This window comes from Hordeum vulgare, chromosome 3H (assembly GCF_904849725.1).
Source record: "Hordeum vulgare subsp. vulgare chromosome 3H, MorexV3_pseudomolecules_assembly, whole genome shotgun sequence".
NCBI classification, from domain to species: domain Eukaryota; kingdom Viridiplantae; phylum Streptophyta; class Magnoliopsida; order Poales; family Poaceae; genus Hordeum; species Hordeum vulgare.
Genome location: NC_058520.1, coordinates 512,925,684 through 512,939,280, shown reverse-complemented (window position 1 = coordinate 512,939,280; position 13,597 = coordinate 512,925,684). Strand labels below are relative to the sequence as shown.

Sequence of the window (13,597 nt, the reverse complement as noted above, 5' to 3'; positions counted from 1 at the left end):
GTGTTCTTGAGATGTCACGATCTTGATGTATCATGGGCCCTATTAATATAGTTGGATCATATGGTGTTTGTCCCTTGCTATCTTGATGTGATGAATTGAATCTTCCCTTTGTGATTTTGTTATGTCGGATTGAATATTGGATTTGAGATGACTTGATGTATGTCTTGCATGTGGATACACGTGGTGACAATGGGGTGTTGTGTTGATTCACTTCATATATGTTTTGGTACTCAACTCGCGGATTCCTTAGGTGACATTGGGGTAATTATGCATAGGGGTTGATACACGTTCTTGTCGTACTTTCTCCGATAGAAATCTTGGGTTACTTCTTAAAGTTCTTTGTGTTGGATTGAATATGATGAATCTGAAATTGTTTGATGCATGTCAAATAATTAACCCACAGATACTTGAGGTGACATTGGAGTATCTAGGTGATATTAGGGTTGATTGACATGTATCGTAGGTGTTATTCTAGTATGAACTATAGGGTTGTTTGTGACACTTATAGAAATAGCTCAATCAGAAAGGATAACTTTGAGGTGGTTCGCTGCCCATAACAATTTCTTCTTATGTTCTCCGCTAATAGGAACTTTGAAGTGATTCTTTATCGCACATTGAGGGATGATCATATTTTCTATTATGTTAGCATTGTTGAGAGATTGCACTAGTGAAAGTATGAACCCTAGGCCTTATTTCCAATCGTTTATATAACGTTTTGCTCGATGTCTACTACTTGCTACCTCGTTATTTTTATTTATTCATATTATAAAAATCTATTATCCATACTATACTTGTATCACCGTCTCTTTGCCGAACTAGTGCACCTATACAATTTGCCATTGTATTGGGTGTGTTGGGAGACACGAGATTTCCTGTATTTGATTGGAGGGTTATTTTAAAGAGACCATCTTCATCCTACACCTCCCACGGATTGATAAACCTTAGGTCATCCACTTGAAAGAAATTTCTTGTTGTCCTACAAAACTCTGCACTTGGAGGCCTAACAATGTCTACAAGAATAAAGTTGCATATATACATCAACATGCCACTCCAACCCTATAATTTTCCTATTCCTACGTTTTCAAAATCCTACGAATCAAAGAGGCCCTAAAGGGTTGCATTACCCTCTACTCCTCCCCATGAACCCACCTCCTCCCACACGATCCCCTCCTCGCCATCTAACTTTGCCACCTCCACGATTCCCTCCTCCTCATTTAGCAACACCACGATTGGCTCCCTCTGCCTTCCCGTGATTCCTTCCTCCTCGTCCAGTACGACCACATCCCCGCCATGCGAGTCGTCTGTCCGCTAGGAGCCCATGTCGAAGAGGATGGACCGTTGAAGCCGCTGGCGAGGAGTACACTCCGGATTTCTATGCCATACATTCCTTCTCCATCAAGCTCCACATGCAGATCCTATGAGGTTAGGGTTATTAGTCCATCTTTGTCCTTTGATCTTTTCTTGCTTTAGTAAGTAACTGAAGTAAAAAATGTATTACTAATCTAATCTAGGATTCACTCAAACTTCCCCACCTGCACATCTAATATCCAAACCAACACCCTCTGGACAAGTTACACAAGTGAGGGTTTATCTATTATTGATCTCTTTAATAGTTAATGCAAATAGATCAATACTAGTTTCACTTAGTGTATGCCAATGAACAAGAGCAGTACCTAACCTTGCTTTAATTCGCTAGGGTTCGGTTTTGTTCTTCTTTAGATGGTGGTGTTTTACTAGTAGAAAAACTTGAGCTTCTTTATTTTAATTCTTGTCAAGAAGTTGCAGTTTTGTTGACTAAAATATTGTTAGTAAATTAATACATGATTCTAGTAAATATTCATAGATAAAGCATCAATACTTGAAGACCTGGGTGATTCTAGGTAGGCATGTAGCTAGTTAAAAATTAGGCGGTTCTAGGACATATGTGTTATATAGATCAATTGTATGAGCTCACTAAAAAACTCTCTGGTGATTGCTATTTTTCAAGACCTTGTTTTTGCAAGCTACTAGACAAGGGAGCAATAGATCTTCCCTTTCCAATACAACTCTCATCCTTTGTCATAGACCAAACAAGACATAGGTAAACCCGCAAACCTTGAGACCGTTTAACTAGCTTATATATTTGCTTAATGGTCAGTTCCTTGTGGGTATTTTCGTCCATGTTTAACTAGTTGAGATTGTTTTCTCTTCAACCAATGGTTAATATGTATTACAACTGTGTTGTTATTATCTTGCGTGTTAAGCTTAATTGTTCATTTGCAGTCTGAACTAGTATGTATCATTACATGTTTGGTCCATGTTTGGAAAGAAAATAATATAAACTTAATTAGGTGCCATTTCCTTATGCTTATATCGTGTATTGTACTTTTTAGTTATGGCGTCTTCCACGAGACGTGGAAGGACAAACGTAGCATTTTTAATCTCACGAATACCATTATGATTGCATACTATTATGCATGGGTGTGTTTGCATTACCTTATGTGAGAAAATATTTGCAAATAGAAATGAGAGTTAAACTAGAGAGCTAAGAGAATGCCACTTGTATCAACTAATTGGTGAGAGTGGCGTTGTGTGTATAAATCAACTTTGTCTAGATAGAAGAACGTTTCATATACTAGATGACCCGTTGCGCCCATGGCGCAAAAAACATTGGCAAGCCAAGCATTGTAAGCATGTGTATGTGACAGTCTAATAGATATATATTTTTATCTATATATATTTTTATCTGACTACATGGCATCATGATTCATTAAAAGGAAATAATGGCATTACTTGATAACTGCATACCATAAGTAAATATAATTTTAGTGCTGACATAGTGTTATAAGAGAACTCAGTGTTGATACACAGCGTTCTAAGAAGTTTACAATGAGCATAAGTAGAAATACAGTGTTGCTATATACTGTTGTAAATTGATAATAGATTATTTACAATGAGCATAGTATATAGCCGGTAGGTATCATGTAGATGGTTGTGGTTATGAGGTGATGGTCATCAAGGAGAGCCATAAGCCATAAGTTTCCTACGCACTCAATTCTGGAACAGGAAAACATAAGCTTCAGTGGCAAACAAATAGAATTTGAAAACTGTGTATATATACAGAGAAAATAAAAATAAGAATGCAATTGAAAGGTAGAATCACTTACCTAGTTGCTGGAGGTGCGCACCCATGCTTGCCAGATTCGTCGCCGGGCATGTGGTCTTCGGGGGAAAGTGGTGCCCATGATGCCGGAGTAGCCGAGCCGCTTGTGGTTGCTTCCTGGTGGGTGGGGTCTGCTGTCAAATGAATCATCAAGCACTAACCAAGGAGGCCAAATAAGAAAGCATCTGCATGCTACAGAGTTGTGTACTGTGTTGAGTACCTCCATATGTGCAAACAAAGCAAACTGGAACAATATAACCTTGACAAACATGATACATGATGCGGGGAGAAGTGTGTATCCTTTCCACAAGAACAATGGAGCTTAAAAATGAGATGGAAATGCTGATAAGTTGACACTTAACAGAATCATGGAATTTGCTTTCCAATTTATATCATTGTAAATGCTACATTCCTCAATGGAGTATGCACTTCCAAAAATGAAGTTGACAATTAAAGCACGCATCAATGGCTTAACACTGCTGCAAAAATGGGTCAGACATGCTGCAAATTCCTGCACAAAAGGCGACCCTCTACTCAGTTTTTATATATTCAGGTTCTGAACAAAGTTAATACACAAACCAACTGAGACCATCAGTTTCAAGCTTACTCGAAGTAAGAAAACAGCTCATGAATAATATCTCTTACAATATATCTTAACTAAATTTTGTATGCTCTATATATGTACCATATCGTCTGAATACAATCTTAACTAAATTTTGTATGCACTATATATACATTTTTGCTCTGTTTCTCGGTAAAATAGGATTTCATCATTTTTCAAGCATTCACAAAATTAGAACATATGTAGTTAAGGAGTAGATAGGCAGTGATTGAGCACATCATTTAGTTGCTGCTGTTTAGAATTCACATGCTATAAACTTGATATCTAAGCATAATAGAATAAAATTGAGACCAAATTAAAGCCTTTTCTACTCCAGTGTCTGAACAATTAGCCATAGATCTTTTCATACCATTTTCAGGTAGGTGGTTAACAGATGGATAAAACTCAATCAGTATCTAGGCCGATGCCTCCTCTACGGTGGGTGTAGTAGATAGCCCCAACATCCATTGAAAGACCGTAACATGACATTAGCAATAGCAATAAAATAATTCCGGATAACCATGGCGTACATGTGATAAAAAAAACAAGGAATAGTCATCAACGAGCATTATGCACATGCATCAGGTTGAAAGGAAGACAAACATGAAAAAAATACCAATTCTGGTATTAGCCACAAATTCACTTGCATACTGATATAACATCTAAATTGCAAACAAATAGATTCACCTTCAGGATTAGACATGAGTCGACATCGTGACCGTGCACATAAAAATCATCCTCGCTGGAAGCCGATACAAAAATGATAGTATCACTCATTTGACCTGAATAATGAATAGTACACATTTATGCACGATATTTTCCCTTGAAGCTGGATGAACCGCAACACCAGCCCGATACCACATTCTACTATCAAAATCCTGATAGGAGTTCTGTCAAACGCCATGTAGGCATGGATAAAAGAGAATTTCACATAGCAAGAGAAGGATTTGAGGAGGCTAAATCAAAAGAGATGAGTGAGAGGGGGAGAGGAGGACTCCTGAATCTGCTATGTGGTATAGAAGAATTCAGTTATCACCTTGGATGACTTAGGAAGCAACGGTATGAGCCAGTGGCAGCATCAACGTATATTTCCATCTTAACAGGGTTCGGAAAAAGATAATCAAGAACTAAAGCCGCTAACTAAGAAAACAACAACAAATCATTATATTCCTTGAAATCCCTGAAAATCCCTTGGTGCACAAAAATATAGAAATATTCCATAGGGTTGTCTAATGGATCATTGACAGTGCCAACAATTATATTATTATGATGAAGATAATTTAGCTATATTATTTATGCCGTCAACCTAAAGAACATGCTCTGTTCAGTGAGAGATCCATTAACTGGAAAAGTAAGGGGAAGCAGAGCACATCACACAAGCTTGCATATATACAGAAAGAGAACATCACACAAGCTTGCATATATACAGAAAGAGGGATTGGGCGAGAAGCTCATCTTGGCATGTTGGCATCAGACGTGTTTATTGTTGCTTCATAGGTGCTGCTTCACAGGTGTGCCATCGACCATCTCTCCAGGCTGCTGCACCCTGCAAGCTGACCAATAGCACAACAATAAAAGAGGGCTTTGACAACCTGCACTGAGCGTGTGAGCCTCCACCTTAAGCCGTGTATAGAGGGATTTTTTTTCTGGAACAAATGTACAGAGAATAACAAAAAGATGAAAGCATGCGAGCAAAGTTATTTGTGCTTGTTGCTGCATCCCTGGAAACAAATACATTATCATCGCTGATAAATGGCAACCATATCCACACTGCAGAATCAAAATTGAATCAAGTCAATAAGGTGGGGGGGGGGGGGGGGGCAAAAAAAAGATTCAGATGTGAATGCTTTCATGGAAATAGAAGCCACATTTTTAGGTTGAAGAATCTCACCTTGAGGTTTGGCCCTCTGCTCAGCATCTGCATGGACATATGAGATCAAGCATTACTCGGGGCACTGAAGGAAAGGAGGTCCTCGGGAGGCGTTGAGAGCTCCTGGGGGCGGCGCCTCGAGGGACCGGAGCACCTCCCTCTCCTCTTTCCGGAGCACCTCCCTCTCCTCTTTCCTCTCTTTCTCCCTCCTCTCCTTCCTTCTCTCTCTCCCTCTCATCTTCTTCGCCGACGCTTGGGCATGTAGGCACCATTTGGGGAGAGAAGCACCCGGGGAGGTCGATGACGAGCAAGGCACCCGGGGAGACAAGGGATCTGGAGTCCTCCACCGCTAGCACCGCATGGCTGGCGAGTCCCAACTCCATCCTCGCGCCTCCCACTCTTCCCTCCCTCTACTCCCTCTCCTCACGGCCCGCTCGACGACGACCCCGCGCGATGGCATCTCCGCCTCGACCAACCGCGCCACAGCCTGACGTCGTGCGACGGCCGGCCACGAACTCCGACATGTCGGTGGGGATGACGAGGGGGGTGGGAGAGACATCCGCGACGGCGGCGGGCGGCGGCGGCGGCGGCGGCTAGGGTTTTCACGGGAGGGGGCGGCGAAGAGAAGAGTGGGCAGCAGGGGGAGGAGAGTGCGGGAGCGGGCGATGGGTTCCTCCACGGGAGCGGCTGACTTTTATACTCCTATACGTGAAATTACTAAGGTGCCCCGGCGGGGTAAGGAATTCACAGGCGGTGGCATGAGAGCACGACAACACTATTCATAACGTTATTGCGGCGACGTGGATGGCTTCGTCCTGACTAGGAGTCTAGCGACATTTACAAGAGAAATTATGTGAGATGGTAAGAGATGTCGGTGGCCTCAAGGGTTAAGGAACATGTCATTGAAAAAGTTAGTGGCATCATTCCTCTATGTATTATCCCACCATTTCAACCTCGAACGAGTGGACAAATAAGTTATTTGTACTTGTTCATATTCTCCTATTAGGTTTCTTCTTTTTTTAAATAAGCTACAATTGCATCTCATTTACATTTGTTCCCTTTCATATATTTATTCCAGCTCATTTGTATTCTTTCTTTTTTGTGCAAATATGGATCATGTGGATAGCTCAAGCACATCCCGTGGAAGAGGCTAGAACAAAGGAAAGTGGAATTTAGATAATGACAATGAGCTTGTTAAAGCCTTGTATTACTCATATTTCCCTAACTCAAAAATCATCTAGCCACGGTATGACAAATTTTGGTATATCACAAGGCCGAACTGATGTGTGGCTTGGATCTGGTCCAAAGCCTGTTCTAGACATTGTTAAGCGTGACTCTAGTGTTATGATTGAGTAATGCAAGAATTATTCCATAAAAAATAGCCTTGTGTGAGTTTTATTTGAATCCTAGGTGAAAAGCAGATGGTACTTCCAAGAATTGATACTTGACGGTATTGAGGAAACATCTTGACGTTGACCCTTGAGGGTCATTCCCTTCCTAAAGGTATTACTCAGGTATGCTCTGGCTTGTTCTTCAAGAATAAAAAACTAAAATCTAGCCTTTGGTGGTTGGATCTGATTAGATTCGATGACGGTTGCGCTTGAGCGCCATTCCCTTCATGAAAGGGTTGATGTTGAAGAACCTTTTTCAGTGTCCTTATGGCGACCAAATATGATTGATGCAGATATGGTCGTTATTGTAATTTGTATTGCTTCAATTTTTCTTTTCTTTTTCCTTACTTAGGCATAACTTTGGCCTTTCATGACTTTGTTATTTGATAGTGTGTTTATATATGTGTGTTTCGTGTTGGCTATATGCACCCTAGCTATGCAGGGTAAAATTTGCTACAGGACACCGTTATTTTACGACGTTTGCCAAAACACACTGCTCAATTGTGGCTTTGCCAGGTACCATTATAATTTCGTGCCACGTTTGCCAGAACACACCGTACGTCCAAAACGGAAGGGTTGACTTTTCTCATATGAAATTACAATCTTACCCTTGGAGATATGTACGCAGGCTTCTTTCTTCCAAGTGTTCATCTCCCACGAAGGCAGGAACTACTAAGACGAACGGGCCGATTTCGCAAGGAGGAACCCAAGCGGGCGGCGTCGCCCGACCTCGCAGGCCGCCCTGCCGCTGCCCCATCAACGCCTGATCTCGCCGTCCCCGTCCCCCTCAACGCCATCTCTCTCCATCCCCGTCCTCCGTCCTGCATCACCCTCCCGTTCCTGTCCCCTGCGTCGCCGGCCAGGCACCAATGGCGAACGGCGTGTACAGGAGCCGTGCCGCTCCGCGAGGAGACCAGGACGCACCGGCCGTCCGCACCGGCGCCCTCACTTGCGACGAAACCGGCAGTGATGGACGGCAACTTGACCTGGGTGCCTGACAGGTAATTCATCCCTAATTCCCTTCTTAATTGCTCTCAATTGGATTGAATGTGAATTGATAGTAGTATAGTCTCTAATTCATGTCCTATTAATTTTCATAGGATGGACAGTAGTTCAGCTACTAGAATTAATGTCCGGGTGTGTGCGTATGCTGAATTTGGCGATAATGGGACACAAGTTTGGCATCCAATTAGGGACGAATTGAAAGTTCTAGACAAAGATTGTGTCAATTTCAAAGATTTCAGTGAAGAACTTTCCGTTTTGGGACATCCAGTGTGTTCTGACAAACGTGCCACAAAATTATAATGGTACCTGGCAAAGCCACAATTAAGCGGTGTGTTTTGGCAAACACCGGAAAATAACGGTGTCCTGTAGCAAATTTTCCCCAACAACAGTGGAGACATTCAGTCCAGACGCTATAATTGACAACCAATGAACATAGGTACTCTTTTTTTAGGAGAATAAAAGTACTCTGTAAGCAAGAAAAGCGACCAAATCTGTGTACATTTGAAATGTCATGGGAGTAATAATATGCAAAAGAAGCATATTCTCATGCAGTCATGTGGTTCTTACATCGAACTCGAATAGCTAGTAAGCTAAAAGGATAGACGACCCAAGTGTTCCTGCAGGCAGATATAGCAAAGACAGCAGAACATCATCATCATCATCATCATCATCATCATCACCCCACAACCAACAGGGAAAAATGGGCTCTTGTGAGTTGGAGATTGTAACAGATTATGTTCTGGCATTGTTTAGTATTTTTTGGGACTTACAACACCTTCCTGATTGTTTTGAACCATCGGGACTTGCAGCACCTTCCTGATTGTGGTCAGTTTCACCAATAAAATTGGGAGCGCCAAATTCCCAAAATACACCAGGTAAAAAGATGCAATTTTATATGACAGCAATCTGAAATGACTAACTACCAAAGATAAGAAACTATAAGAACAAAAGCTTTGCGCATTGTACATCAGGAAACTTACCTATAAATGGCCTTGAGTACAAAATGTTTCTCATAGCTTCAGTAAGAAGCAAGCTTTGTACATCAACATTAGGAAACTGACGTGCCGAAGGCCTGAATAATAACCTTCTGAACAGCACACAGAAAGTAACAATCTCCTGCCAGATATGCTAAGTTTGACATGAACAAATGGAAAGCACAGCACTGAGCACTCGTCGGGTGATAAGGTGCAGCATCAACCTGTCAACCCACCAAGGCTCGAACCTGGGGTGGCTCACTACCTCTAATTAAAAGAAATGCACAAAGAGTAAGATTGCCGGCGTTGTACAGGTAATACTTACTTCATACATGATTCTAGTCCTAACATTTGACAACACTATCGGTATTTTGATATAACCACAAAACTATTGTTTATTTGATTATTTGACAACACTATCGGTATTTTGATATAACCACAAAACTATTGTTTATTTGATTACATGCTTAATTTTTTTCATAGTTTGAACTCTCGGAAGAAATATCAGGATAGTCTCAAAGCCTAGAGGTTTCGTACTGAAGTCAATTTCATGACAAAAAACACAGCCTTTATTCAAACGAGTAAATATGGTAAATGCTAAAGTGCATTCTGTGTATATTCTTGATTAAAGGAGGTCAGCTCCTACCATCTTCTTAGAAAGCAAGAATCTGACGAGAAACCAGTAGTTCACCTACTATCGTAATTCATACAATTCTTCCTTGTTTGCTTTACAACTCTACTAGCTCGTTATATGATCAATACGAAGATCAGTTCAAAAATGGTGAAAAACAAAGCTCACTACAGCAAATGAAAATAGTACTCAACAATACAACGAATCCATTCTGGAATGGAGCTACAACTATTGACTTCTTGTTTGGTAAACTAGTAACCTGAGACCTGACAAACTACTATCAAAGCTAATCATTGATCCAATACCTTTTAGCTTCATGTATGTCATAACATTTGCATTGTCCATGCTTCAAAGAGAAATACTATAATAAACAATAAGAATCAACAAAGTGGGAGGTATGTGTTTATCTTCATCACAGAGCTAACAGTTGAATCATCAATGGCTAGAAAATAAAAGTATCCATAAAGTACACGAGGATGTTTCCAAACACAAATACTCCTCCGTCCCAAATTTGTTGACTCAGATTTGTCTACACACATATGTATCTAGACAGGTTTACATCCGTATCTAGACAAATATAAGGCAACTAATTTGGGACGGAGGTAATATTAGATTCATACAAGGAATTGGATGCAATGAGAAAAGTCAGCACAAGCAAGGCATTGCCATAAGAATGAAGACTTCCTGTGGATCTCTTCTAAAATGGATAAATAGATTTTCAATAAGCATTACAGCACAGGGCAAGCTTAACCAATACCTTATTAAACTAGTTAAACCACTACTTTAACTTGCACTTCTTGTTCCATCATGCCAACAGAGAAACTGAGTAAAACAGGTCATGGTGAAATTTGGCATGCATCAGTCAAAGCCTGACCTATGAATTTTACTTTTCAGCCTCGTGTTCCGTTTCACACTCCTTTTCTTCTGATATTGCTTCTTCCTCGTCAGTTTCAGCTCTTAATTCACTGCCTTTTGTACTATCTGGCATCCTCAAACCCTTTCGGGAGTAGTACTTCTTCCGCCCGAGCTCAACAAGCTTGGCAGCCTCCTCCACCCTCGATGCATCTACCAAAGCATTCACTACATCCTGCAGCACGTCACACTCCACTCTACAGCTCCTTTTGCCACTAAACATTTCATAACAGTACCTCAGTGCACAATCCAGATCACCAGCCTGCAAAAGGTGTGGCACGAGAGTCTCATATGTTCCCTTATTTGCGGCACACTGATTTTTTACCAAATCATCATACAGCTTCTTGGCCTCCTGTAACCTCCCTTCTTTCAAATATCCTCGAACCATCTCATTGTAGGATACTGTATCGGGTTTTGGCCCGTCCTTCTCCAATCTCTCAAGCACAGCAGCTGCATCATCAATCCTCCCTTGTGCAACCAAACCCCGCAGCTTGGCATTGTAGCACTTTGCATCTGGCTCCAAATTCCTCTCCTTCATCATCTCCCATACTGTCTCTGCTTCATCCGTGTGGCCATTGTTGCAAAACCCATTCAGCAGTGTGTTGAAAGTAATAATGTCAGGTGTAACACCTTGCTTCTCCATGAGAAGGACAGTGTCAAGAGCAGCTGAGATGTCAGACTTCTGGCACAATGCACGGATGAGTATGTTGTAAGAGGATACGCTGGGAACAATCGAGGGGTGGGTGGCTGGGATCTCCTGGAATGCAGCAGTGAGCCTGTCAAAATCTCCGGCTTCGGCGTACGCGGAAAGAACGGAGTTGAATGTCATGGTGGATTTATGGTGCGCAGGAAGTTCATGGAAGGTTGCGGCAGCGTGGGATGGCATGGAGGCACGGCCGTAGAGGCGGATGAGGCGCGTGGCGAATCCCTCGGTTGAGGTCTCGAGGAATGGCTTCTGTGCTTCGAGGATGGTCTCGATGGCGTCTTGTCGGCCGAAGGAAGTGAGACGGCTCACCGCTACCTCGTACACGCGTTGCCGGTCGCGGAAGCGCGACGACACGGTTGACGCTTGGACGAAGTCGGAGACCAGCTTGTCAGGGTCGCGCTGCCGGATGATGGCCATGAGGGTATCGTCAAGGGGCTTCCGGAGCTTGTGGTCCGCGTCGGATTCAGCTTTGGCGGCGGGCTGTGCGCCGAGTGGCTTCGGGAGCTTCTGGCCCGCGATGGGGTTGGCATCGGCGGCGGGCGGTTTCGGCGTCGGCGTCGGCGCGCGCCTGGCCTTGGGATTGCGCTTGGGTGGTTTTACGACTGGCGAGGAGGAGGAGAAGATGCGGGAGAGGCTGTTTGCCCGGGCGGCGGCGGCGGCGGCCATGGGAAGGCGGCGGGTGGGGGCGGATGGGAGCGAGAGGAGCGGAATGGGCGAACGAGGGTTTCCCCGCTCATTTTGATGCATTGCTTCTTAATTAGGCCGTCAAAATGTTAGCCCGTCTGACCGTCTCCCAATCAAGCTCAGACTAGCCCAGCCCAGGCACAAAGAAAGCCTCTGATGCACAGGCCGGTCCTATTTGCCGCCTCACTAATTAAAAGCTTTACTAAAAAAAGTAGTACTCCCTCTGTTCCAAAATGCTTGTCTTAAATGTTATGCTCCCCTCAAATGTATCTAAATATTAAAACATGACTACATACATTTATATCTAGATAAATGGAAGTACTTAATGCTCCCCTCAAAAAAAGAAAAGTTAAAAGTTGTCCTTCAAAAGTTTACTCCACGTCATCAGACGTTCACGAGTACACTGTCACAGCCTGAGAGTTTTTCCACTTTTTAAAGAATTTTTTATTTAAAATGTTTTATCTCTTAAACCATGTGTCTAAATCCCGATTCATCATTGAATTTCTTATGTTGAAATCTTTAAAACTGATTTCATATTAATAGGTTTTAACGAACTTATTTAACGAAAAATCCATAAAAAGGAAAAAAATAGAAAAAAATAAAATCAATAACAACAAAAATATAAAATAGAGCAAGAAGGGACATGGAGTTTTTGCTCCCGAGCTCATATGCTCCCTCATGAACAGTAAAATCTAAAATTTAGTTAATTTTTTTTAAAAAATGAATTTTTTTGGTAAACTTTTACAAATGTTTTGTATGCTTGTAAAATTTCAGCTCAAAATAACATTTGTGAAAGTCAATACTCCAAAAGTTCTAGTTTTGAATACATTTTGGATTGTTGATTTTGTTTTTTCCGTCGCCACTTCCACGAATGTTATTTCGTGCTGAACTTTGGTACGCATGTACAACAATTTTCAAAGTTTAAGACAAAAAATTCAGATTTTTTTAACTTTTTTATTATTATTTTCGATTTTACTTTTCACGAGGGATCATTTGAGCTCGGGAGTAGAATAGGATTTTCGAGCTAAAAGCACATTTCTTCTTACTTTTTTCCCTTTTCGAGAAGCACAATTTTTCTTGTCGCGGAAGCAAATTGTGCCTCCACAGGAAGCAAGGTTTTTTCACTTATTGAGAAGCATCGTTGTGTATTTTTCACGAAAGGAAATCCGTGTCTACACGAGGAGCAAATATGTGCATCTTGTGAATGATGTGCTTCTCGCAGAAGCACATCAGTGCCTTCATGAGAAGAATTTTTGTGTTTTTTGTGGAAGCACGGATTTTTCCCTTTTCAAGTAGTATGTGACTCCACAAGAAGCATATTTGCGCTTCTCACTGAAGTAGAGTTTTTCTTTCTTTTTGGTGAAGCATAGTTATGCTTCTTGCGGAAGCAAATTTATGTCACGACGAGATGTTCTTTTTTAGAAGCGTAATTTTTTTCCAAAAAAATTCACGAAACTTATTTCAATTCAAAACCTAAGAAACACCAAAATGTAAAAAAAACAGAAAAATAATAATCTAAAATCCAAAAATCAAACAAAAATATGAAAATAAACGAAATATAGAGGAAGTGCCCAACATGCGACAACTAGCGGCGGCTAGAGGCACCTTGACGTGCTCCCAAGGCACCAAAAGTGACCCCTAAAGGCCCCCCCGCTATGCGTAACCTGCAGTTAGTTCGAAA

The 13,597-nt window shown here is 41.7% G+C and overlaps 2 protein-coding genes and 1 long non-coding RNA gene across 3 annotated transcripts; 1 reads left to right on the top strand and 2 right to left on the bottom strand.

Annotated features, from left to right (window-relative positions):
* Positions 1-2,789: 2,789 nt before the first annotated feature.
* LOC123444593 lies at positions 2,790-6,266 on the bottom strand. Its single transcript, XR_006631009.1, has 4 exons — positions 5,635-6,266; positions 4,431-5,513; positions 3,147-3,653; positions 2,790-3,036 (listed from the first exon to the last, which is right to left on the bottom strand). It is a non-coding gene; the product is annotated as an uncharacterized LOC123444593 (long non-coding RNA).
* Positions 6,267-7,368: 1,102 nt separating this feature from the next.
* Positions 7,369-10,355, top strand: LOC123444592. Its single transcript, XM_045121372.1, has 2 exons — positions 7,369-8,005; positions 8,105-10,355. Exons 1-2 carry the CDS (start codon positions 7,623-7,625, stop codon positions 8,307-8,309), a joined length of 588 nt encoding a protein of 195 aa, XP_044977307.1. The 5' UTR covers positions 7,369-7,622; the 3' UTR covers positions 8,310-10,355.
* LOC123444591 (pentatricopeptide repeat-containing protein At1g55890, mitochondrial-like) lies at positions 10,251-11,970 on the bottom strand. The gene has a single exon (XM_045121371.1). The coding sequence runs from the start codon at positions 11,896-11,898 to the stop codon at positions 10,498-10,500; it is 1,401 nt and encodes a 466-aa protein (XP_044977306.1). The 5' UTR covers positions 11,899-11,970; the 3' UTR covers positions 10,251-10,497.
* Between the last annotated feature and the right edge of the window lie 1,627 nt (positions 11,971-13,597).